The sequence below is a fragment of the Mixophyes fleayi genome, chromosome 10 (assembly GCF_038048845.1).
Source record: "Mixophyes fleayi isolate aMixFle1 chromosome 10, aMixFle1.hap1, whole genome shotgun sequence".
NCBI classification, from domain to species: Eukaryota; Metazoa; Chordata; class Amphibia; order Anura; family Limnodynastidae; genus Mixophyes; species Mixophyes fleayi.
The window spans coordinates 42150211-42176704 of NC_134411.1; the positions used below are offsets into that span (position 1 = coordinate 42150211).

Here is a 26494-nt window from a genome sequence, read left to right on the forward strand (position 1 = left end):
CTACAATTCAGTGGTATGTGATGAATTACGTTTCAAGGGGAACTCTGGCTCAGTTAATAGATTTGGACTTGCTTTTAAAGACCAGTAAATATCCACCATTGACTCTTGTCTGAATTAACACTAGTATAATATTTTACACTTAATAATTCATTATTAGAAAAACTAATAGTGGGTCCTGCTTCTACCAGTCTAACACTGCTGAGTATTGAGCAACTACACTGCAACTGAAGAATCTGTCATCTTTCGTGTTACTGCATTGAGCAATGTTTGTAATTGTGCTAAAATATCTAGCATTGTTTTGGACAGCTATGTAATACCACATCAAATATTCCTGCTGGCAAGCAGATGGATCTTTCCTTAAGACACAGTGTTTATATGGTAAGAGCATGCCTTTAAGCCATGTTGAAAGCTTCATAACTGTATGGTTGCCTTGTGCACATACAAGATCATTTAGCCAAACTGGTTTAATTTCATCACACATTTCATATATGAAATACATCAAACAGCAGCTGCTATTTTTTATTGTATGGCTTAATTTTACTTAAGCAAAAATACACTGTAGTATCATTGGGATATATTTATAAGTGGAACTTTTTGAACATTAAATGAAAACATTTATTGGATTAGTCATTTCATCATTATGCAGTCAAATACAAACAAATTATTTTTCTCAGGACTGGTTTGTTTCTTCTGAGGACATTGGTGCGGTTAAATTATCAAGTGCTCCGGACTCTGGAAAGAAGAGAAACAATGGGATAAAATCATGTGGAAATGAAAACAGAAAATGTACTGTACATGTTACAAATAATTACCAAAAGCAATAAACAGAACTAAATTAATACAGGAAAAGTTTTCTTTTTAATATGCTGTGTAAAGTGAAAAATTGTAGAATTTCCCTACTTACAAATCTGCTGTAATTATTGATATGTTCTGCAATCTCTTCCACAACTTCCTTTAGCAAAGAAAATAATGTTTGGCAGTCAAAAATCCTGTAAAAACTAGGATAGGGGTAGGAAAGATCAGCCTTAAGGGCTTGGCTATAGTGGTGCAAGGGGTTCTGTGATTGATTGATATAACCACAAAGCATTATTAAATGAGACTTGTATGCTCCTCTCTTACTGACAATCACCTGTATGACACGTGCTGTGTCCTACAGCAAGTGGACTGTATAGATGTAAAATGTTATAGATGGCCGCAGCATCCTCATTCATTCGGACACAGCCGGCAACAAATGTATATCTCTCAGAATATAAGTTAGTGAGCCAGCCAGCAGCAAGTCCACTGTCTCACTGTCAGAAGAGCGTGTATAAGTCAGTGGAAAGAAATGTTCTATTCTACAGTGCCAAGCGCAAGGCGCTGTTACCATATAGCTTGCATTGTAACTCATTGTCCTATGTGCTTTGCACTTCGTACTGCGATGAGCTCCTTCAGTTGTGCAATGTCGTAATTTAATTACTTTGCATGACCTTTAGCCACTTAATGTCCTCCTTATCTTATTAATCCTTCATTCACTAATTCATTGGTAATTATTGAAGGATGTCCACTGAAATAGTAAATACAGGAAGATTGTTATACTTTGGTTGTCTCATCTTATGAAATGATACTCATACCTTTGCATCAGTAGCCCTAGCCTAAAGGCCAGAACATTTGAAGTTCTGGTATTATAATCCATATTGCTCTTAGTTATCTTTATTAAGACCATTTAGAATTTAGTAGCATGTTCTTACCTTTCAGATGTAAGTAAGTTAAAAATTCAATCAGTGTGCGTAGTACATTGTCATCGGACAGGGTTCTAAAAAAGTTTCCTAGGAATACATAAAAGATAATTAAATAAATGTATGTGTGTACATAGATTTTACATGTACAAAGCATTTCAACTACTCATTCATTTGGACAACTGGTTTATTCAGCCTCTAGTACCACCTCTACTTTGTATCTCTTTCCTGATCTCTCCCTTTCTGTACTATCTCATGTAACCAACTGTCTTTCTGCTATCTCCACATGAATGGCTTTCATTACCTTAAACTCAACATGTCCAAAATAGAAATTATAATCTTCCCTACTGCAAGAGTTACCACCTTCCCTCAAATTTCCCTCACTGTCCATAACATCACAATTCCCTGAGTCTTGCAAGCCGCACTGTCTTGGTGTAACACTCGACTCCGGCCCTGATTTATTCCTCAAATACAGACTCCCTCCAAGTCCTGTTGACTTCACCTTAAAAGCATTGCCAGAATATGCCCTTTTCTTACCCAACATGCTACCAAAACTCTTATCAACTCTCTCATCATCTCCTGTCTTGACCACTGCAACCTCCTGTAATCCCCAACACCCTTATATCCTTACTCCAATCCATCCTAAATGCTGCTGCAAGACTGATCTTCATCTCTCACTGCTCCACAGCATCATCATCAGATAGTTATATAGCGTCATTAATTCCACAGTGCTTTACAGAGAACTCACATCAGTCCCTCTCTCATTAGAGCTTACAGTCTAAATTTCCTAACACACACACACACACACACACACACACACACACACACACACTCTCTCTCTCTCTCTGAGGGAGACTAAGATCAATTTAATTAACCTATTAGTATGTTTTTGGAGTCAGCTGCACTACTTTGCAAATATATACACTGTGTCCCTGTGTCCTCCAGAATCCAATTCAAATTACTCACCCTTACCTACAAAGCCTTCAAAAAGACTTCTCACACCCATCTACAAGACTTCTCTGGTCCTGCTAGCAACTTAAGGAATACTCTACCCCGCCCAATCAGGCTTAAAATCTTTACCTTATCCCCGATAACACTATTCACACTGATGCACTTGCACAACTGTCCCAATCTCCACTCTAAGTCACATTCCCTCCTCTTGTTTCAGCTGCGCCCTCTTCCACTTAGAATTTAAGTCCTCTAATGACCATGGTCCTCCTTACCTTTGGTTTTCATGTCTGCATTTATTTTGTCTACCTTGTTTGTCCCTGTTTTATAGCGCTGCTGAGCACTGCTACGCCTTACAAATGAAATAATACTAAGTTTAACCTACAGTTAGCTGAAATGTACAGTTTTTAACAATGAGATACAGATGGAGCAGAGTTTATTGTAGTGAATTGCACACCACAGCTAAAGATTAATATGAGGATCTGTGTTATGGTGAAACAGATGCCTGATTATTTTAGAATATTGAGTTAATTGAAAACAATAAACAAAATAAAAATAACATTGTATGCTATGGCACGCTATACACTGTAATAAACTTTGCATCACCTGTATTGTTCTAGAGAAATCAGCAGTAGCCCCTCTATGTCTGACTGTCACTTTACGCAAGCACTCTAGTGTGACAAATGGCCCTGTTAAGTGTAAACCTTTGCACTTGTTACAGTCCTATCTTGCCCAATCACTCTATTCACATTTACTGTAAAGCAGTGCAGGCCAAGTGTTAATATGACGAGGGCTGCAGATATGTTTATATTACAGGATCTGCAGTCCAAATACTGTAAAAACAATTATACAATACAAACTATAGATGTTGTCAAGGAGACTGAGTGTTTGCTAAAACTTAACCCCAATCAATAAATTGTCCAAACTGTTGGCACAGGGTGGTACACACAGAGAAAAAAACATAAACAGGAAAACAAATTAAGGAAACTTAAATGTCAATATGCTAAATTATAAAATGACATTTGCCCATTATTTTCTGATGGTAAAAAAAAATAATCACATTTTTATCCTTTATAATAAGGGTCATAGTGAGGTTAAATATTGTACATATGTCCAGTTCTATTCCGGTCTTTTAATTATCCCATCATGCTTAAACAGCAATTATCTGTGTTCATTAGCATGGCTCCACAAATATGAGTTTACTGTACAAGTGATGTAAGATAGTACAGAGTACAGAAATGGAACTATCATAATGGTGCAAATATTGTGCAAACCTGGACACAACTGTTGAAAATGGTGTGAATACTATTACCCTATGGAATAGAATCCAGCAAACTAGAAATACTAGAGACAACAGCGAGACAAATTAAACATTATAATAATACAGGAACATGCATTCAGACAGATGGGTCATTTCACATGTTTTATATGAGTTGTACACTACGTTTTACGTTTTGGAAAATACCACATGAATGTATTAGGCCATTTGTGTGTCAGTACACTACTTATGTAGACTGTAATTGAGCAAGCCTGCACAAACAAAGTCTGTGAACTTTCCATTTGTACCACATATTAAAAATAGGTAAATGAAAACAGCCATTATAATGGCATAAATACAACCTATTATGCCATTTTATAAACAAAATCCAGTTGCAATTTAGAACCAAATTTGTTCCAAGGACACATTATTAAATAAGCCTGAATGTGTCTCTATCTGTATATTACTACCATATGTGGTATTAGCAGTTCAATTATAATTATCCACTTTTGGACAACATTCTCTCAATGGTGCCCACCTTAAATTAATGCGTCAGTGGGGGAAGGGGGGTCTACCACATTACTAGAAGGAGGACCAACAGTACTTATGATAACTGAATCTAGATGTAACGCAAATCTACCCTGGTGTTATGTTTGTGAATGATTTGGCCCTGATTAAACAAGAGTACAGCCAAAACAATAAGGTGCCCCACTAGTTACACATTAAGTTATGGATGGCTGTGATGCTCTAGTAGTAGTCGCACTGAGCTCCTTTTTCTGTAATTGGTTGAGATCAGGAAATCTGGGGGTTGAGACTAAGACAAGTGAAAGGGACAGATTTCCAAAAGTGGAAAAAAGGAAAATGTAAGACGGACTAAGGCTGACAATTTTAAAGTATTGATAATTGGCCAATAGCTAAATCTCTCTACAGGAAGATGTGACACCTACACCCTATACATTAATTCAACATTTTCATAAACCTGTTGGTAACTTTGGTTGATAAATCTTATATGACTATGACAGTGCTCTTGTGAGAAAGGTTCTACAGTAAGTATTACCTTCAAATATTTCACAAATAAAATAAATATCATCTGAAACACTGGGAACTTTTCTTTTAGTATTCACCTGCTTTTAGAACCATAAATTTATGCCATGAACACTGCACATAAAGCCACTATTTACAATTGTTTGCTCAAACTGTCTGCAACAGCACCTTTTAGTTCTTCATATCTAAAAATAAGATATTGTGGGCACTTTCCTCTTCATATGTAGATTCATCAGCTCACTTAGTGGAAGCAGCCATTTTGTGAGTCAATATTCACGAGAATGTGGCCTATGAATTAACTAGGAACCTATGACATCACTGAGGCTGTTTGAGTCAACAAAATGGTTGCCTTCACTTAGTATAGGTAACGTTGTATAGGTAACAGGTGGATTTTAAGAGGATAATAAAAAAAAAGATTTCCTTTAAAAATAAATGTTTGTTTTTTTATTTACCTCAAGTTACCTGAACTATGGGCAATTAAGACATTACTAGACATCAATCTTTTTCTAGAAACTTTATTTGTAAAAATGATTACTTACGAGCTACAGAATTATGGGTATTTGACAGTCACAATTATTCCAAAACAAATCCTAAATTAGATAGGACTGGTTTTATGTCGGGATTATTTTGAAACAATGTTGTTTCACAGGCATGCACTTTACCAAATTGAGCATTAGAGGGCACTGCTTAGCTGTTTACGTGTTTTTGAATTTGTCTGCTACATGTTTCTATAATTACAGTAAATATTACCTGACTTTACATCCTCTTCTGGCTGTAGCTCACGTTTTCCAGCTAATCCATGTTTGTCGTTAAAAGATCTATGATTATCTATTGCATCTAGTAAACAAATTAATAGGAAAGGTTATTTCATGTGACTTCCGAGTAGCTTTGATTATACAAAGTATTAGGATGGCGACATGATAATAATAATTATTATAATAATAATTAATTTCTATAATGCAGCATGCTTAACTAAAACATGTACAAACAAGTGATGATATAAGACTTTATCAAACAAGTGAAATTATACAAAAAGAAATATACAGTATAAAGGTGCATTGTATATTTGGGAAAGAACAAAATATTGGTACAAGTTTTTTAACTTTGAATACATATAATATACAGTAAGTGCTGGAACTGAGATCTGTAGCGCAGATTGGAGATATCCAAAATAAGCTGTAATTACAGTGGAACAACTTAACTGCAGACAAGACAGTGAATTTTTCCAATGAACCCTATAAACTCTATCAGTGTACAGACAAACTTCTCTAGAATGCTTCAAGTGCACCAGTGTAGTGGTTCATGCAAAAAACAATTTGGTTTATCTGGAGTTCTTCTTTACGTAATAGTTACCAGTAACCTATAATATTTTACATTAGGACTAGCACTAAAATAATTTGATAAATCACATATATGGCATCCTGTACATAGATAGTTATGACTTCCAGTTGAATAAAGAACACCTTTGTGCTTTGGGCGACAGTGTTAAAGGTCTGTGGGTTGGGTAGAATAACTGAATTGGGAAAAAAGGAGAAACAAAATATGCTTATACAGATCTGAAACACCAGATGTAGTGAAAGCCTATAGCTTTTATTATAGGTGATTCTGATTGGTGAATCTAGAAGATTGTGACATGTTCTTGGAAGCACAACAAATATAAAGTTAATACAATAAAGGAAAGTCTATCGTAATGATCACTATTTGCATTGTTTAGGTCAAAGGTAAATATAGTTTCAGAAATCTATGTTCTCACAATTACCTGATCTCTCACGCATTCAGTGTAATCTCTGTGATTCTAATGGTTATATATAGTCTTATGTGAAGCTGAGATGGAACTATGCAATAAAGACCTTTTAAAGATTATAATCACATTTTATCAAGTAAGGTCCCATTCACTGTAAATCATATATAAAATATTCCGTTCAACTGTAAGCCTCTGAAATGCTTACTAGAAGAAGTGTAACCCCAGATGGTGATGTGTGTATCAAAAGCTCCATTTATACTGTACTAAATTCAGTCAAAACATGAATGCAGCAAACTTCAATGTAATATCACTAGCAGAGAGGTGGAGTTTTCATTACTGACCAAATTGGGTAATTTCAGCTTTTCAACTATCCGCACTAGAATCATCAACATCTGCTTACAAGAGGCGTTTCTTATACAGAATGCTGCATTTGTGCCAGAAAATCATTTCACACATCTTGACATGAGAGATTTGATACAGTTTATAGTGCACGTGTCATCTTGCCTCCATATGGAGCTATGAATATAGTGGTAGAGGTGAATTATGAATGGAGTACGTGATTACAGCAGGGGTTGGTATTGTTGGTAAATAGGTTTATATTTTATTAGAACACATAATGAGATAGAAACAATAATAACATAGCAAATATGAAAGTTCCAGAGTGAATCATCAGTCTCCATGTTAAATTTAAGTAGTTTAGATTCATTAAAAAAATGATGTTACATGTAAATGATTAAAAGTATGGATTTAAGGGGAATTTCCCAATCTAGTAATGCACCTTTAGAGATTAGTCTATATATTTTTTTTTACTGTGTTCAATCCATTTCCAATGGATTTATATAACATTTTTATACGATTTTACATATGTTTGTATAGTTGAATCATGTTTGTTTATGTATTTTAAGTAGCACTGTTTAAAACTCATTTAAATTCGGTTTTCCATTAAAAGTTGAACTGGCCCTCTCCTAACCTACTTACATTGCCCAGGTGATTCTTCTCTCCCCATTGCAATGGGAATTTCCTTAATCAGTAAAAGCTGATCAATACGACCTGAAATAAAGGATGACGGCTATTAGCCAGTCTAACCAAGCTGGCATCTGGTAGTAACAGACCCACATTAGGCCACTTTGATCTACTTAATGAAAATAAGTTTACAGAATCACCGCAGGAGATTAAATTGACTTAGAGAAAAGGACAAAAACAAGAGGATAAATTGCAAAATTATACCTGATACTGGAACTATGGGGGTAATTGATATCTTGATAAACACATGCTGTAATGCACCTATACATTACAGAGAAAAGAGATGTTTAGAGATTGCTATATTACCTTTAGCATGTATTTTATATTTAGCATGTGTTTATACATGTTTAGAATGTTTTAATTTATTTTGTATGACTGTAGCCTGCTACTTGATTTAACAATACTTAGATAGAATGTAACTTGAAGAAAATGCTTTGGAGCTGTCATCTTTTGTGGAGTAATGACACTCTCCTTATTTCAGCCATAGGCTTTATGTTAGCTAGTTTAATCCATTGTTTTAGCTACTGGTTTGGCTTGTTTAAAGCATTGGCTGCCAAGTGGAGGCAAATGGCTTACCAGTCTGATTGTTTCTGGAAGTCAGGAGGAAGGCATCACAATCACTCCATGGGGTAAATGTATCAAAGTGCCATTCTGGCAAATTGGCACTGTTCGGTGATCTTGCTGAGCAGATTTAAAATGGATGATTTGATTAAAGGCAAAACCTGCACAAACCACACTCTGATACATTTACTACAGCGTGTCTGTTTTTGGGGGCAGGGAGGGGTGCATTAAGTCGTAACGTCTGTCCCATATGTCTGTCTTTAGTTGTCAAAGGTTGTATTTATGCCATGCTACCCCTGTTTCTCCTTGCTTGCCCCCTTGCATAGATTGTAGGCAATGGCAAGAACTGTAGCAGCAGAAGTAGTACTGTGATGAAATGTCATCACAGCAATCTCTTAAAACAACAACAGCTTATATATACTGCAGTACAGTGACCACTGAGAACATCTCAAACCAAGGGAAAGAGGATAATTTAGATAAGTAGTAGATGAACGCCTCTGAAACAATAGCGCCCATTTCTGGAGGCCATCTGGCTTGTCATGTCATCCTACCTCTTAAAATGGAAAAATATTTCCCAAGGCATAAAAGGTGAAAATCAGTCAAAGCAAATTAACTCTGTGTGTTGGGTGCTAGATGACCAATTGGCCATAGCTTAACATATAAAGTGTGAAACATGAGGACCATGCTGAGTTTTACATCTTACAAAAATGCACCTATTTGTTCTCCTTGCACATGCATAGGTACATCGCCTCATGTGGGCGTCCTCCGTAAAGTCAATCTGTACTTACTTTTGCAGCTTTTAAAAGTCTGACTTGAAATGTACAAAAGTGGAAACATCACTTTAAAGTCCATTCTACTTTCTGTTTAGGACCAGTCTTCAGAAATGTAAACTTTTTAGATTTTCTCATAAAATACTTTGTGGTTTAGCCTCATTTATGCCTTAAACAAATCTTTTAGCAGGGAAAAACAAACAAACAGGATACATACCTCTAACTGTGCCTTAGCACCATAAAACTTATTCTAGCTCCTAGCACACACAAAAATCGCTCAGCAATACAAATGTAATATTACATTTACTTATAAATTGATCGAGCAAGTTCTATTTTGTGTAGCAGTTATACACTTAGTCTACATTCAGCAAAGAACACACACATCGTCCAGCTCCTTTTATCATAAGATACAAAATATTGCTTCCCAGCAGACTTAGCCATTTTTACATGCAAAATCTATGCACTTTGCTTAACATTAGGAGTGTTTGTATAAAACAGGCCTGTCCAACCTACGGCCCTCCAGATGTTGTGAAACTACAAGTCCCAGCATGCCCTTCCAGCTATCAACTGGTTGTCTACTGGCAAAGCATGCTGGGGCTTGTAGTTTCACAACATCTGGTGGGCCGCAGGTTGGACAGGCCTGGCATAAAACCAGGCACAAATTGCATCTGCACTGCAGTAAGCACATGTGTTGTGCTTCCCTAAAATACCCTTTTTGCACAAGTTCAGATCCAACTGACAATCAGTTTTGCTCACTGACTCCCTTTGAACATTGTACAGACTCGGAGAACACACTCTGAAGGTAGGATAGGAAGGGTTGAGTACTTGTTAAACAAAAATTGTCCCAGGGATCCCAATTTCAACTAATTGGTAGGGGAAGATTTGGAGAACATTCTATAGGACCCTGGAATTCTTCTTTACATACATGTCCAATTTGTGAAGTGCAACTGCAGGGGCGGAACCATGCATTGTCGGGCCCTAAAGTGAAATTTGGGCAGGGGTTTGGTAGTGTCATTCTCATCTCTCACACCACCCAATATGTTGTCAATAGAGGAGAGCAAGGGCCTCTCCTGAGCATGAAGAAGAGGTCATTAAAAAGAATGGAACAGGGCTTCGGGTGGAGAGGAGGCCATAGAGGATGGCTGCCAGCATTGCTGGTCCTCATAGTCCCTGCACCCCTATTGTTATGCCTCTGAGCATCTGTACATGTGTACTTATTTTGATCAGAAACCCGTGTGGATGGTATTAGCAGACCCGGCGCTACCATTAGGCAGCTTAAGGCAGTTGTTTACCACAAACTACCATTGGTGCAGTGCACCATGTAAAAGGAGTGCCCTGCATTGCTCTGCAATACTGAGGAGTTTCCTGTACAGCAGTGGCTGCTAAAGTCCTCAGCAGCCACTGCTGTGCTCCTCAGCAGTCACTGCTGTGCTCCTCAGCAGTCACTGCTGTGCTCCTCAGCAGCCACCGCTAGGCTCCTCAGCAGCCGCTGCTGTGCTCCGGTAGGCTGAGTGACATCACACAGCCACTCAGCCAATTTGAGGACATATACGGCTCCTACCTACGGCCCCTACTGCCTGAGCCACGGAGGGAGCATTAGTAATGACATGTAGAGACAACATGTTATTGTAGCAATGTTATTATCTTCTATTTATAAAGCACTAACATATTGCGCAGCACTGTACATTGAGGGGATCATGACACAAACAAATTACATACAATGACATGACGCAGAAGGATTATCTTGTTGATAAGATATGTAAATGAACTTTACAGGGGAAAGATTATGCATTTAAGGGGCCATTCCCTAGTTAGCGTAGGGTGGAGAGCAGACTTCTCTATGCAAATGGACTTGAACTTTACAAATACTCTAAGATCGTGGAATCTAGGTATTGGCCTGTACTTATTATTACTGTTTATGTACTTAGTGCTAATCATATTACAAAGTGTGGCATAAAGAATATGTAATTAGATGTAATACTTCCATCAGGACGTCTTTTGCACCTTTCAGCAATACTTTATATGAGTGCATTTGTAGGTACATTTCAACCAATGTATTAAAAACAACATACAATGTCAAGGCATCAGGGCATATGGGCATCATTACATCTGGACTGCAGCCTTGCCAGCCAGTCAGGAGTAGGTAAGATTAGTCACTTTATTATACAAAGCTGATTATGCATGTGAGGGGCTGGGAGCAGGGTATTTGGGGGACAAAGCTGATTGTGCATGTGAGGGACTGGGAGCAGGGTATTTGGGGTACTTTGCATAAACTTTGCATAGGGCACCTAGAAAGCTTGCACCGGCCCTGGGTATTAGTGAACACTTACTGCATGCATTGGACAAATTCAAAGAAGCCTAAGAACCAACTGTAAACTTAAAGCACAAACACAAACATCAGACAATAGAAGACCTGTTTTAATGTATATATAGCTCTGTTCTTGGTATATATGTCCTTATCAGTTGCTATAAAGCCAAACATCTGCTGCAAAGCTAAACAAAGTATAATGCTAAAATGTGCTGTATATAACATAGGTTTTATCACTTACGTGGTCCTAAGAGGTAACCTGCACTGTTCAGTGTCCAGCCTCGTTTATCTTTCCCCTATTAAAGCAAAGAAATGACATTCAAAGTCACAAATCAATTAGCAAATAAAATGACCAAAAGATACATATATAATAATAATTATAATAATAATAATAATAATTATTATATCGCACCAACATATTGAGCAGCTCTTTACAATCTAATCTTCGCATACATGCACACATATTCTATGGCCCATTTAATTAGAAGCCAATTAACCATTTTGAAGCAGTTCATTATCATAATTTATGAAGACTTGCACACCAAGTGAATGTTCACTGCCAGGAAATCGGAAACACACATCTCTGAACTGCATAGATATATTGGGCTACTATAAATACTTGTGTGGCTGGCTCCTAAAATCTACTTTATTTTTTAGACATCCTCCTGTACACATGGGATGTGGTTGGGGTTAGTGCCAGGAAGCACTGTGGCAAGTAAGATAGCTGAGGGGCTAAACAAAAATGGTCTAGGAGGCAAAAAATCTAAATCCAGATCTGCATAGGTGTTACAGTATATCATCAGTGGAATTTGTTACTATGATGTTTTTTTGAAGTATTGTGTTGAATTGTACTGCATATAGAATATAAAATGTGTGTCTTTTAATTTAATAGTATTTGGTTGCAGTAGGTAAGGTCCATTTCCATAGATTCCATACCAACAGATTTCCAGCCCCCATGCTCACTCTCATCAGTGACTGTTTAGGTAGTTGTTTTATTCAAGTGATTTCCTCACATATGTTGTCTCTAAAATACCTCTATAATTGTTCTTACATTCCTGTATATGTATACGGATGGAGCAAGTGTAATTGAAATGGTGGGATACACGAAAGTGTGTTTCACCATACAGAACGGCAGCAGTACAAGCACTTAAGCTGCCGGAGGTGATCTTTCTAGCCACCCCACACTCACAAACACACACAAAAGACTAGCTACCTCCACCTGTAGTCATTACATTTGCAGAGTGGTGACTAACAGCCAGGGGAGGGCTGGCAAATTTTAGCCCAGGGAGCAAGACTCGACTCTGCAGCCTTTTATAAACATTTTAAAGGAAGAAAAAATGCAGATGGCCCAACGTAGCCTACTATGAGACCAACCTGGGGAACAGGTGCCCCCTCCTGCCCCCCAGCTCAGCCTGATCCTGATGTAGATAAACTGGAAGGTAGAAGAAGTATAATCACCGCCTGCACCTCCGCTACGTGTGCTTCTTATCTCTGCTCTGCTAGTAGAAAGACTGCAGGAGGAAGCGCTGGTGATTGGTATCATACTGTGCTCCCTCCTACAATCAGTAAGCATGTTGACTGGGGAAGAGGTACAAACTGGGAGCAGGGAAGCAAGGTGAGAACTTTGTCTCTGCCTTCCCTAGGAAGGTGTCAATGTTCATTTACTCATGAAAAATATGTGAGTACAAGGCATGTGAGTGGGTTAGTGCTACAGTTTGCCATATATTGGAAGTTAATTTGTCCCATCTGTATACATTTTATGCTTTGTGTTTTTTTTTTTTGGGTTTATTGGTTACATTTGCATGCAAAACAAAATAAATTAATATATTAAAAATGTTATACAAAGTCTAGACAAACGCAAATGTGCTAATTTATTTGTGGAATATTTCTACATTTCTGTTTGTGCTGTACTTATTCCTATTATCCCATAGTCAGTATTTATGATTCCAAATTGTATTTTTGACGGTATGACTAATAAATCATAATATAATATAACATCAATATTGAATGACTGTGTAGTTTCAAGATTGTATCATTCTATAATCTAAATATTTCTAAATTGGCTGCAGTTTTATCGTGCTGCCTTAGAGTCTGCAATAAATGACTCTCATGATATAAGTGAATTAGGTGTAGTTATATAAGTAGGTAGATTATATCTGCATAAAACATTTCCATTATGCACATGATGGAACATTAATCATATCTGCAGAATATAAAATCCCTAAAGCTTCAAAACAGAACAATCCCTGTATGGGTTATTTTGTTATATTTTTTCTCCTTTTTGTTAGTACTACTTTTAGAAAATTAATTCAACCCACAAACTATATACCCTGCATTTTATTCTGCAAAGTATTATTTTTATTATTCTGCAACTTATTATTATTATTTTTAAAATTGATCCGGGTCTCTAATCATTATGTACATATAAGCCTGATGCCATTGCCTGCAGCTCAGAACCCTTTGTGAGAGACATTCAGTATATATCAGTTTTATTGGTACTCTAAGCTCCAAACATATTTTATTTTAATTGTGCCTATATGCTATACATAGTTTTATGCTATACCTCTCTATCCACTGGCAAAACTTCCTCCATTGCAGGGGGAGCAGCAGCTACGGGGCCAGAGGGTGAGGAGGAGCCCATAGCCGCTGCGCCCCATCAATGTATGTAGCAGTAGTCTTGCCCCTACATGCCGCCAGAGTCACCAAAGAACATGCGGATCCCCATGCATGCTCCTGTGAGCACAGTGGGGGCCACGGAGGACAGATCGCATGTACTGTTCAGCCTTGTCTGTCCCACCAATAAGTAAATATAAGGAACGATGTCTGACTGCTCTCTTATTGTCAGACCCTCTTGTTCTAGCCCCATTGCCTCAATGACATCAGACTCACCCTATCAATGGGCCACACTCAGGAAATGTTGTAGTTTGATAACACATGAATAAGATTGACATAGAGCATGCAGTGTCCAAAAGATGCCGTAGTGCCGCCGCAAGTGCAAGTGGGTATGGTGTCATTAGACCCAATAGGTTCCATCCCTATACCCATTTATATTCTTTAACCAGAGCTAGACGATGCTAGGAAAAGCATAATATTTAACATTAGTTGCTAAGGGGACTGACCAGGAAATAAGGGGAACATGCGACTAAGCTAAAAACAAAAAAGGCTTTATGACATAATATCCTACATCAAAATTTCCGTATATAGTCTGTGAGAGAAGGTTTTAATTGAACAAAGATGCATAAAACAGCTTTTACAATTAGTCAGGCTCTCATATTTTTTAAACAGAAAACCAAAAATGGACTTATTATCTATTAAATCCAATTGCTGCCTTTAAGGTGCCAAATGAAATAAAACAACCACATGATTCTATTCACACTACTTTTGTTAATCCAGGTGACTCTGGAGTCAGAATTCTAGCAAATAAATCTGTATTTTAGGTTGTAGATTTCCAACACTAAGAACTTGACAAGTCTGGAATCCTAGGGAGAGTACACATAAAATAGTACAGTTTGCAGAACAAAAACACCTGAAAGAACAGTGAAAATTGCTACTCTATACTGATCAGGGGCATTATTGTGAACGCCACATTTTCAGGTTGCTCTGTCTAACACGCTGCCCTTCTTGATTGTTACTGTAGATTTATCAAACCTTTGAAACAGGAATAATGGAGTTGTTGTGCTTAGCAACAAATCAGTTTGCATAGGAAAATATGGTTGGTAAACACTAAAGGGTATATTTACTAAACTGCAGATTTGAAAAAGTGGAGATGCTGTCTATAGCAACTAATCAGATTCTAGCTGTCATTTTGAGGAATGTACTAAATAAATGATAACTTGAATCTGATTGGTTGCCTGCAGTTTAGTAAATATATCCCTAAGTATAACAAAAAAGTAACATAAAAACATTTACATGCCTCCCCTGTGAACTGTGCTGCCTTATAAATGTGCCATGTTAGCATATGCAGTAAATAAAGCCCTTGGGGTATATTTACTATGATATTTACTATGTGGCAGTTTCGTAGAACCGCCGATTTCCATAACTTTGAAATCATTTGAAACGGCACATTTATTAAAGCCATTGAGATTTGTCTTTAATAGAATTGTCGTTTGAAGAAAATGACTTCAAAGCACCAGGAATCGGCGGTTCGCATAGCAAATATACCCCCATGTCTTGATTGTAACCAGGTTTGAAGAACACAAATTCAGCAAGATATTCTTGCAACATAACTGAAAGTGAGCTCTCTCTACAGTCAATCTCTGGGGGTAAATGTATTAAAGTCGGGTTTTTTCAACTCGCCGGAAATCGGCGAGTTGACAGCTAAGATTTAAGGCGGCGCTGGCTTGTTTGCCTTTACAAGCCAGCGCCGCTTTAAATTGTAACTGTCAACTCGCCGATTTCCGGCTAGTTGAAAAAAACGTACTTTAATACATTTACTCCCTGGAATATAACTTTAAAAATACCGGTACCCTCTGTCTTCAGTTCCTGTATCTAGTTCCCAGCGATCAGAAACTCATCTAGTGAACATGTAATACATAGTAGCATATCATGTGGTATCTGTGATGTAATTCTTTTATCAGAATGTATACTTACTGTTAACACTAGTCCAAAGGTCTGTGTGATAGTGGCACACAATATTAAGGATACCAACAGGAGACAGGTGCACTTTTCCATCTGAAAAAAGACAAATAACCGTCAAACAAAATGTATGTTGTACAATAAAATATTATTTCAAATATATGTAAATATCATATAACCTAAGAAACTTATTTAGCCAGGACATGTAAAAAGTAATCAACAGACACAAATTTAAAAAAACATTGAAAATGTTGTTTTATAGCAGATTCACTAACAACTATGTACAAATGATCTTAAATGAGCATGTAAAATTCCCTAACGGAAAATGATAGCTGTGCTTGCAGACTCTGTTTATGATGGTACACAATATGGCAAACAACGAGTCATCTACGAGTCCAGAGAATTCTGCCAGTTAATTCATTTATCCAAACTGGAGACATCATTTAGCTATTGTTCCTGATGCAGGTGCAGATTATAATGAACTAAGTGACACTAAGCAAGGAATGACTTTGTATAAGTAATGAATTGGAGATAAAGAATCAAGAGAAATTCTTTATCAGCAACGAACCATTAAACATGTATAGAAGAAAGAATTCACAAAGGGACTCATTTAGATTTGGAAGTGAATCCAGATAGAAAGGGTAACTTTGCAACTTGACACAACAGCGTTGCAGACTAGGACATGCTAATTTAAAAGTGTAGATAAATTTACAGTTTGGAAGTGGGTGGGTAGGTGGGGCAAATCCTAACTCAACTCTAAATTGCAGTGTAAAAAAATGTACATTATTTGTGTTCTACATGTATAAGTAGACAGTATTTCCCCTGCATGCACAAAAATGACATTAGCACCTCTTGCATTATAACATGGTTTGTCCAGGTGGAAATCTGCACAATTTAGCTAGAATAATAAATGTATAAACTCATATGAAAATATCTGTATGAAAAGAGACCTCTTAATATTTTCAACAAGAATTAATAGATCTTCTCCTGTAGTTTATAAAAACATTAGCAATCACCTGAAAGTTTTGTGGTTTACCTGGTATCACCCAATCTACAGGCTCACTCTTTGGTAACTTTTAATATCCTCATGTTTACAGAATAAAGTACTCTATTAAATATATAATATATAACTCACTACTAATCATATCACTACAGTACATCAATGTGCTTCAATATCCTGTAAAGCCTGTTGCTACAGCCCTTGGAGAACATGAATTAGACAGCTCTCCCCCCTCCATTGATCTAATAAAATAAAAGCAGTAATAATAAAGATGACAGTATTGTTGAGAATTCCTATCTCTTAGGTGAAAGTAGGAATGTCTAGCAATTAGAAGCAAAACTTATGATAAAACCTTACGCAACGAAAATTGATTTTTGTTGTAGTTGCAAAGTAATTGTGTGAGACTGACACTCACACATGAACACACAAAGGTTTTGTTCTTTTCCTTTAAGAAAAGTCTGTCTCAGTCTTTTTGGGGACCTTTATCAAGACCTAAGATAACAGAGGACCCTAACATTGTCTTTTTCTAGTTAACTTGATTTTGGTATTTAAAAAGTCTTGTGAGTTGCAGTCTAGCTCTACTGTTTATTTCTATTCATTTTCTGCAAAAAGTGTGCAGGTAAGTTCCACACAAGTTTAAAATCCACTATATATTTTAGTATATACAAATAATAGTGTTTCTCAATTCTATAGCACTTCAGTCTGTTCTAAAGTGGCGTGCAGACATCTATGTAGTTTAAAACCATACAAAACTCTACAGCACTCAACCACTTATGAATATGAACATAATCGATTTTATTGCAGTTATCCCTCAATATAAAAAATATGCCTGTGACTGTAAATCACATAGCCCAACAGTACGTACAGTAGACGACTAGCCGTATGGAGACTTGCCTGACTTTGAGAGGAGTAGCTTGCGCACGGTATGTACAAACATGTAAATGAAAAGTCTCTATTTTTACGTAAAGTCACAGGCATGTTTTTGCAATTGATGGAAAGGAGGATAAAATGTATTATATAGCTATTTATTTCAATTATTTGTAAAATAATTATAATTTTACCAAAAAAGAGGTGAACAAACAAATGAAAAACAATAAAATTCTGATGACTGATGCAAGTTAATGGGAAAAATACAGTTGAAGTAAAGAAAAACATCTGAAGATAAAGAAGCGAATGAATAAAGATATAGCAAAAATAAGTAAAGAATGGACGCACAAAGAAGAGAGGAAAACAATGAAAGTGATAGGGAATAAAGGGAAGGCAGACACAAACCTTGAGCTGACTTGGGTAGCTGTGCTTGCAGTTTCTCTCTCTTGTCTCTTACAGAATAGAGCTACAGGTGCTCCCAGCTTGCATACAGTAGTGCTCTGCAGACTGGTCCAAGATAAAAAATACAACAGGAATCTCACTGCATTGTAAGATATGCAGGACTCCCCAATGTGTTATGTTAAGCAGCCGGAGGGATGCTGTATTTATGGTTCATATGGACTAGTCTCCCTCCCGAAGCTGCATGTGATGGTCTCAGACGTCACTGGATCATTTCCACTCCACAAGTCACTACATTAAGGGAGGGCAAAAATTACAGCAATTCAATTAAAGGTACTTTGAAGCAATATGAAGGCAAAAGACAGATAACAGCCTTAGTAATTATCTGTGATTATGGCATGGGTGGACAGATTGTACCAGCCCAAGATGCTCCATCCTACTTGGCTCCTCTTCTTTGGGCACTTTATTTTATACACGCAACGTCATGAATGTGAAAATTATTATATTTTCAGATTGCTGCTGGTTATAGAAAGTTAAATATGTTATGCCCAGTGACTATAAGAAAAATGATAAGGAATACCATTTATGAATGATGTGAAGAGCATGCCATGGGTAGAAGTGATGTAGTGCCAAGGTCTTTTAATTGCAGCTGAAAAAGAGGATAAATGCGCTCACAGCGTTATCAGACATTGATGCACAAAAGACGTTGTGCAGTAAAGATTTCTTCTTAACAACTGACATATGAGATCTTTAATAAATATTAAAATAAAGTAACAGAAAATGTCCATGTAGTTTTTATCATCAAATACATGTCTAAATGTAAAGTAGAATATAAAAATTAAATAAAATGTTATACATACACAACATGTGTTTAAATACTAACCATGATAAACTAAGAAATTAATTTGCCAGAATTACATATGTCATTATTTTCTTGTATTCTTGTTACTGTGTTTTTTGTATAGTTTATTGCTTTTGTATTTATTATTTAACCTAATAACCAAATACGCACATGAGGAATGTTCATTTCACTTCCAGCCAATGGAGTTAACTAATGTTCTGGTCATCCTGCAAATGGCATTTTGCTTCTTAAAAGTGGTCAATATACTTCCTTGAAATGCAGGATGTGGGTGGTAGCAATTATCATTATGTACTTATATGAAATCACATGTTTCTTAAGTAGGAAACTAAGAAATATATGTATATACGTGGAAATGGATGGGTGTACAGAGGTCATCAGTGGCTAGCATATTGATTGATGAATAGCTGGCTGAAATAAATTTCCAGCATTTTATTGGGCAGCTTTCCACCAGAGTATAATTTATCATATTCATACATGCACAGCGTTTTATTAGTTGTGTTTTGTCAGACTGATCCATCATCTATCTATCTATCTATCTATAGATCTATCTAATAAAGTAACAACATTCACCTGTAGGATGATATCAAAGTGGTCTTGTCATCTACTGTACACAAAGGGGGGTATTCAATTGACTGCGGGATCGCCGCAAAGCCCGTGCTCGAAAAATAATACTGTTCATACGGTAATACCTCGCTGGATTTCAGCGAGTAAATGACCGTATTAACGGTATTTACGGACAATATTACCGTATTAACGGTAATATTTTTTGAGCGCGGGCTTTGCGGTGATCCCGCTGTCAATTGAATACCCCCGAAAGTGTCAGCAGCCATTTTGTGTGCTGCACTAATATTCATGAGTGGGTAGCCAACCAATACACTATAATCCTGCACCTTAGTGATTCAATGCCCTAGAAGCATACAAGATCCTCTCACAAAGTGAATGACTCCACTGTGTCTGTCACAGGTCACAGGTCCATTTTAAGTTAAAAAAGACATCTAACCAAATGTTTTTGTTATTAACATCCTTGTACCTAAGTAATTGATCAGCCAGAGCCTTACCTATAGAGGCCTATAACCGTTCCTGAGATACTGCCCCCCAAAATATTGATTTCCCCATACATTGCCTAATTAGGTCTTTATTGGATACAATATATAATTGTGTAACTACTAAGGAGGATTTTGAGCCAATTTTATAGATTCTAAAGGAAAACTTAGCTCTAGAAGAGTAAGTTCTTGTGGGATGAATCTCAAAGGCATGGGCACCAGAGTTCTCCACACTAGAAATTGTATTTCACTCTAGCTAAACTAAGTTGTAAAATCTTAAGATTATTGTGATGAAAGATTTCTTTTGTAATTTTACAGATCTTGAGCAATGGTTTTTAAAGATATGAAGTGGCCTAGTGGTTAGCACTTCTGCCTCACAGCGCTGGAGTCATGAGTTCAATTCCCGACCATGGCCTTATCTGTGTGGAGTTTGTATGTTCTCCCTGTGTTTGCGTGGGTTTCCTCCGGGTGCTCCGGTTTCCTCCCAACACTCCAAAAACATACTGGTAGGTTAATTGGCTGCTATCAAAAATTGGGGAACAGCGCTGCGGAATTAGTGGTGCTATATAAATAAATGATGATGATGATGATGATGATGATGAATATTAGTTCTATTGACATTATGGTTCTGAGGTTTATGCAAACCTGATCATTCTGCATCTGCAGCTCCTTATTTGTCAAACACTGGTGGCATAATTGTGTGTCATGTGTGCTGGATACACATTACACTCACTTGGACACAACATAAAAAGTGAAATGATGATAAAATTAGATTGTACACTCCTCTGAGCAGGGCCATCTCTCCTCCTGTTTCCACCACTTCTAACTCTGCTCTCCAGCTACTTAGCCCTCCTCCTCCTCGAGAGTCCTCCACCCCCCGTCCCCTCTCGCTCCGTCCTCCCCCCCTCTGGGGGTCTCCCTGTCTTCCGCGCCCTCCTTCTTGGGCCCCGTCATTTGCGGATCCTCCCTCCCCCTTCCCCGCCCTCTAGCTGTGCATTGAGCTTACTGAGTTACTGTGCTTACTGTACTGTGCTGTCTCCCATTGTATTGTAATTCGTTTGTCCCTGTAAGGCGCTACGGACACCTTGTGGCGCCTTATAAATAAAAATTAATAATAATAATAATAATAATAATTATAAAAATGTACATTACCCATTGATTTGGGACTTGGTGTAAGCCCATAGATTGTAAGCTTGCGAGCAGGGCCTTCTCACCTCTTTGTCTGTTTTACCCAGTTTGTTTATTAGTTTACGATGTTTGTCCCCAATTGTAAAGCGCTACGGAATATGTTGGCGCTATATAAATAAATGATGATGATGATGATGATGATGATGATGATGATAAGCTGTGAAGTTCTTTTTCGTCAGAAATATACCATTTACCAGTGTACCATTTTTTATAGTTAGGAACAATTTCAGCAAAAGACTGCAAAATTTGGGTAGTGACCCAGTGATGCCGATCTCGCCTTCCAGGACCCACTCTTTGTTCTCAATAGAGTAGATAGTGTGGCTCTTATGAGCATGCACTGGACCACGTGTGGAGGACTAGTGCATCTTCAGAAGAAGCCTCTGGTTCTGCTCTTTTGAGACCAACGGGGAGCTGGGGTGTCATAAATATTGGGCAGCTTTATTTTTGCACTGCAATTTAGTATTGAGCTAGTTCTCACCCCCCACCCAGCTCTAAATTTGTCCGCATATATTAAATTTGCCCCTCTGTAGTGCAAGCTGGTTTTGGCAAGGTGCAAAATTGCACCTTCTAGTTGTAGTTACTCCTAACTCTGAGACTTGTAATCTTTTACTTTACTGTTTAGGTATCTACATGGTGATATCTTCAATATGCCATTCATTATTGTTTTCTTACTAACTGTATTAATCCCTAGAGCTTAATTTGTTATTGTGCAACACTGTTTAACCTAACCCAATTGTTTTGCTTTAGCATTAGCACTGTTTTACTTATATTAATAAAATCATAAGCAATAAATATATATTTGTCCTTTTTCATAAATCTCTACATAGTCCAATAGCATAATGCTCCATGAACTTTTCCTCAATATTCTGAGCCAATTCTCTGTTTGTTTAATTAGTGTAGCTACAAACTCATTCCCACAGCTGCCCACTTTTTTCACTATGCTTTGTTGTAGATAGCAATGTAAAAGTATCACGGCCTAGTTTAGAATCTCCTTTTTTTTTAGACTAAATCCGTTCACTGCCCCTACAGATCTTCACAAATCATCCATACTTACAGCACTGATAACTGTCCACTGCTTGCACTATTCTCATTGGCTTACACTGCCGCTCGGAGGGTATAGTCAGGGCCATCAAACTGTAATGAAACTAGGGATGTGCACTGGCCACTTTTGGTGTCCCGTGTTTTGTGTTTTGGATTCAGATTTGCTTGAGGTTTTGGGTTCGGATTTGTTTCGCAAAACACTTGACGAAAGGTTTTGGTTCGGATTTAAGGTTTTGGATTCTGATTTTTTTTGAAAAAAACATAAAAAGTGTTAAAAACAAGTTTTTTGGTTTATTTTCACTCCTACACTATTATTAACCTCAATAACATTCAATAACAATCATTTCCACTAATTCCCAGTCTATTCTGAACACCTCACACCTCACAATATTGTTTTTAGTCCAAAACGTTTCACCGAGGTAGCTTTCTGGACTGCATAGTGCAGTGGTCCCGGTACACAATTTGGTACCGGGGCCACAATACCTCCGCCTTCAAATGGTCTGAATTCCACTGCACAGCTGCCTGCTCCTACATCCTCTGCAGCATATACAGGGTGTAGTTCGAGCGTGTCAATACCTCTTGTTTTTGACGATGACAGGTCATTTTCATTAATTTATGATTTGGCAGCAACAGTCGACGTTGTTTAATATCTGATACGCCTCTATCTGGACTGCATAGTGGAGTGGCCCCGGTACCCAATTTGGTACCGGGGCCACAATACCTCCTCCAACTTTCAAGTGTAGTGTTTATAATTTATAAAAACTACAGTAGTTATAGCACGTCAATACCTCTTGTTTTAGACGACCATGGTACAGAGCATTCATCATTGAGATCCCATCAAGTATGTGAAAGACAGACAGGGTCGAAGTGTTATTTGTTGACTTTGTTAACCCAAAAATTGTCGCTGTTGCAAATATTCGTGCAATGAAGAGTGACTTTTTCTGTTAAAGGCTCAAGTTTTTAAGTGTAGTGTTTCTAACTTATAAACACTACAGTAGTTCAAGCACGTCAATACCTCTTGTTTTAGACGACCATGGTACAGAGCATTCATCATTGAGATCCCATCAAGTATGTGAAAGACAGACAGGGTCGAAGTGTTTTTTGTTGACTTTGTTAACCCAAAAATTGTCGCTGTTGCAAATATTCGTGCAATGAAGAGTGACTTTTTCTATTAAAGGCTCAAGCTTTCAAGTGTAGTGTTTCTAACTTATAAACACTACAGTAGTTCAAGCACGTCAATACCTCTTGTTTTTGATTATGACAGGGCATTTTACTTTTGGTTTAATTTGTTGAATTTGTTTTAATTTTGTTTTACTTTGTGCTCATGGCAAACGACTGTTGAATGGTCACATAATGGCAAACATCATTTTTTCAACGTTCTGAGGAAGCAACCTCCTTCGCCGCTAACTGACCAGGTTCCCCGATGCACTAAAAACTCTTTCCGAGTACACACTGGAGGGGGGACAACTCAGGTAAAATAGAGCCAGTTTGTACAGGGGCTTCCAAACTGCCTTTTTTTCCTGCCAGTAACAATATGGACTGTCTAACATGTCTATTTGGATGGTGTCAGCAAAATAATCCTCCACCATTTTTTCTATTGTGACAGCATCCAATGCAGCAACAGTAGACATGTCTGCAATTATTGGCAGGTCCTTCAGTCCGGACCAGATGTTATCAGCATCCCCGCCAGCGGCTTTTTTAGGAAAACTGAGCCTTTTCCTCGCAGCTTTATCCTCCAAATTTTTGTTTTACATTATATGTAGCACAAGAGAGCGTACCCCTAAGCCACACACACTCGGCAAAGCCTTTAATAATTATATGCGGCACAGGAGAGTACCACTGGACTTATACTGCAGAATCAGTGAACTTTGTAATATTGCAGTACCACTGGTGGACTTATACTGCAGAATCAGTGAACTTTGTAATATTGCAGTACCAATGGACTTATACTGCAGGATTGTTTTTGGATATTTTTTTTTAATTTCTTTTTTTTATAATAATTTTTTTTTAAAAATTTTTATAACTTTTTTTTAAATTTTTTTATAATTTGGGAATAATGGGGAAATAACAATGCCCTTAGAAGGACAGAGCACAGGACACAGCACCACTGGACTGAACAGGACACAGCACAGGAGCCAGCAGCACCACTGAACTCAGAAGGACAGAGCACAGGACACAGCACCACTGGACTGAACAGGACACAGCACAGGACCCAGCAGCACCACTGAACTCAGAAGGACAGAGCAAAGGACACAGCACCACTGGACTGAGCACAGCACAGCACAGCACAGAATATAGCAGGGCAGAGGACCACCTAACACAACCTCCCTCAACCCTGATCAATGCCTGAGTGCAGGGCCGGTGCTAGGGTCCATGGCACCCTAGGCATTCTTAGAAAATCGGCGCCCCCCAAAAAAAATCGGCGCCCTCCTCCCTCCTCACCCCGTCTTTCCTTACGTTGTCTCACCACCGCCGCCTCTCTGCTCCATATTCTCCCCTCCACTCACTGACACTAGTGAGTGGAGGGGAGGAGACGGAGCAGAGAGGCGGCGGTGGTGAGCAATAGCCTCTTCCCCCCTCCCCGTGCATCTGAATGCTGTGCGGCGGCCGTGACAGGTATGGTCAGCGGTCGCCGCACAGTTTTAAAGTCATTTACCATTCTGTGGCACCTCCAGGAGCCCTCCAGAGCCCAGGGCCCTAGGCAAGTGCCTAACCTTGCCTAATGGGAGCGCCGGGCCTGCCTGAGTGAAGATGGCGGCGGCCAGCGGGGAATTTATAGAATCCGAGTATCGCGAGATCCGACAACGGGATTATGACTCGGAGCCTCGCTTTCAGTTCTGCAATTGGCGGAAATACCCGCATCTGTCTCGGATCCGGCTCGGATCGGCAAGGTTCGGGTGGGCTCGGATTTCAGATATCCGAGCCCGCTCATCCCTAAATGAAACCTTGTGTTGGGTGTCATATAAATTTCATGCTGCCTGTTAAGCTTATTTTTCTAGTTGCTTGCAGTGAAGAGTTACTGCTCCACAATGATTGCCTCATGTAGAGGACGCGTTTTTCGTAGGAAAATGCTGTAAAATGCATCAATAACATAAGTAGCTTTGTGTGTATGCTGAGGTGCATGTATCTCAAGATATATGTGACTCAACATGTTAAATGTGTGCGCAGCAAGAAGATACGTTTGAAGCGTATCATAGAGACGCCAGTGATCATTATCAAGTTAATGTTGATAACTGGTGCTTTAATGTACACTAAAATAAATAAATACTTTCTAAAAAACTGCAGGTCATTGCTTTTAAAACAATTTATTTTTCTGTCAGTGCAAAGTTGATCAGGTGGAAAGAAAGGTTGTAGATTTGTACAGATGTATGTGTGTAGGAAATAGAGAATATTTTTATTATTGTAGATTCTTAAGGCGCCACAGTGCTCCGCAGCGCCGTACACTAAGGAAAACAGTACATACATAAACCAGTGACATACATGTTAAACAAAATACATGCAGACATGAAAGCAAAGGGTATGATGGACCCTGCTCGTTAGAGAATAAATATGTGTTACCTGAGTATATCTATTAAATATGTATTGGATGCATTTATTAAGCATTTGTTAATTACACATTTTATCTTAAACTTTATTAAATCTGTTAGTTATGTTTTTGATTAAATATGTGAGAGATCCTTAATATAAGATTGTTGAAGTCGTATAATTGGATAAACGAAAAGTATATTGGTTAATATACTTTTATTGTGCGATTGCACTCAGTATGCCACGCTACACGGGGCATGGCGCTATCACGCTGTAAAATACGCACGCACACACTCGCACTACAACACTTAGTTATTTATATATTTCATATTTATTAATATTCCAATCCACATTCATTTATTAGTAAAATGTATTAGATTGTATATTTATTCATATATTATACTGTAGTAAAGGTTTTTATGGTTCAGGTGTTTTAAAAGATAAAGAGTTTGGTCTCATATTAAAGCTTATTTCCCCAGCATTAACCCGGTGTGGACGGAATAACGGTTTGAACTGGTCATTCAGAGTCAAATCATGGGAACAATAGGGTGGGGGATGTTCCCCTCACCCTTTGTAAGGATCAAATGAACTGACCTATAACTTGCAGGGAACTGGAATGCCAT

At 37.9% G+C, this 26494-nt stretch overlaps 1 protein-coding gene across 2 annotated transcripts; it reads right to left on the bottom strand.

Moving 5' to 3' along the window:
- Positions 1-489: 489 nt before the first annotated feature.
- Positions 490-18423, bottom strand: LOC142103472 (galanin peptides-like). Of its 2 annotated transcripts, XM_075187520.1 has the most exons (7): positions 18219-18423; positions 15962-16042; positions 11613-11667; positions 7688-7759; positions 5716-5802; positions 1728-1805; positions 490-732 (listed from the first exon to the last, which is right to left on the bottom strand). In XM_075187520.1, the coding sequence occupies exons 2-7, from the start codon at positions 16040-16042 to the stop codon at positions 671-673; spliced, it is 435 nt and encodes a 144-aa protein (XP_075043621.1). In that variant the 5' UTR covers positions 18219-18423; the 3' UTR covers positions 490-670. The 2 variants fall into 2 exon arrangements, with proteins under 2 accessions (XP_075043621.1, XP_075043622.1); XM_075187521.1 differs by lacking the exon at positions 7688-7759 and having other exon boundaries at positions 18219-18405.
- Between the last annotated feature and the right edge of the window lie 8071 nt (positions 18424-26494).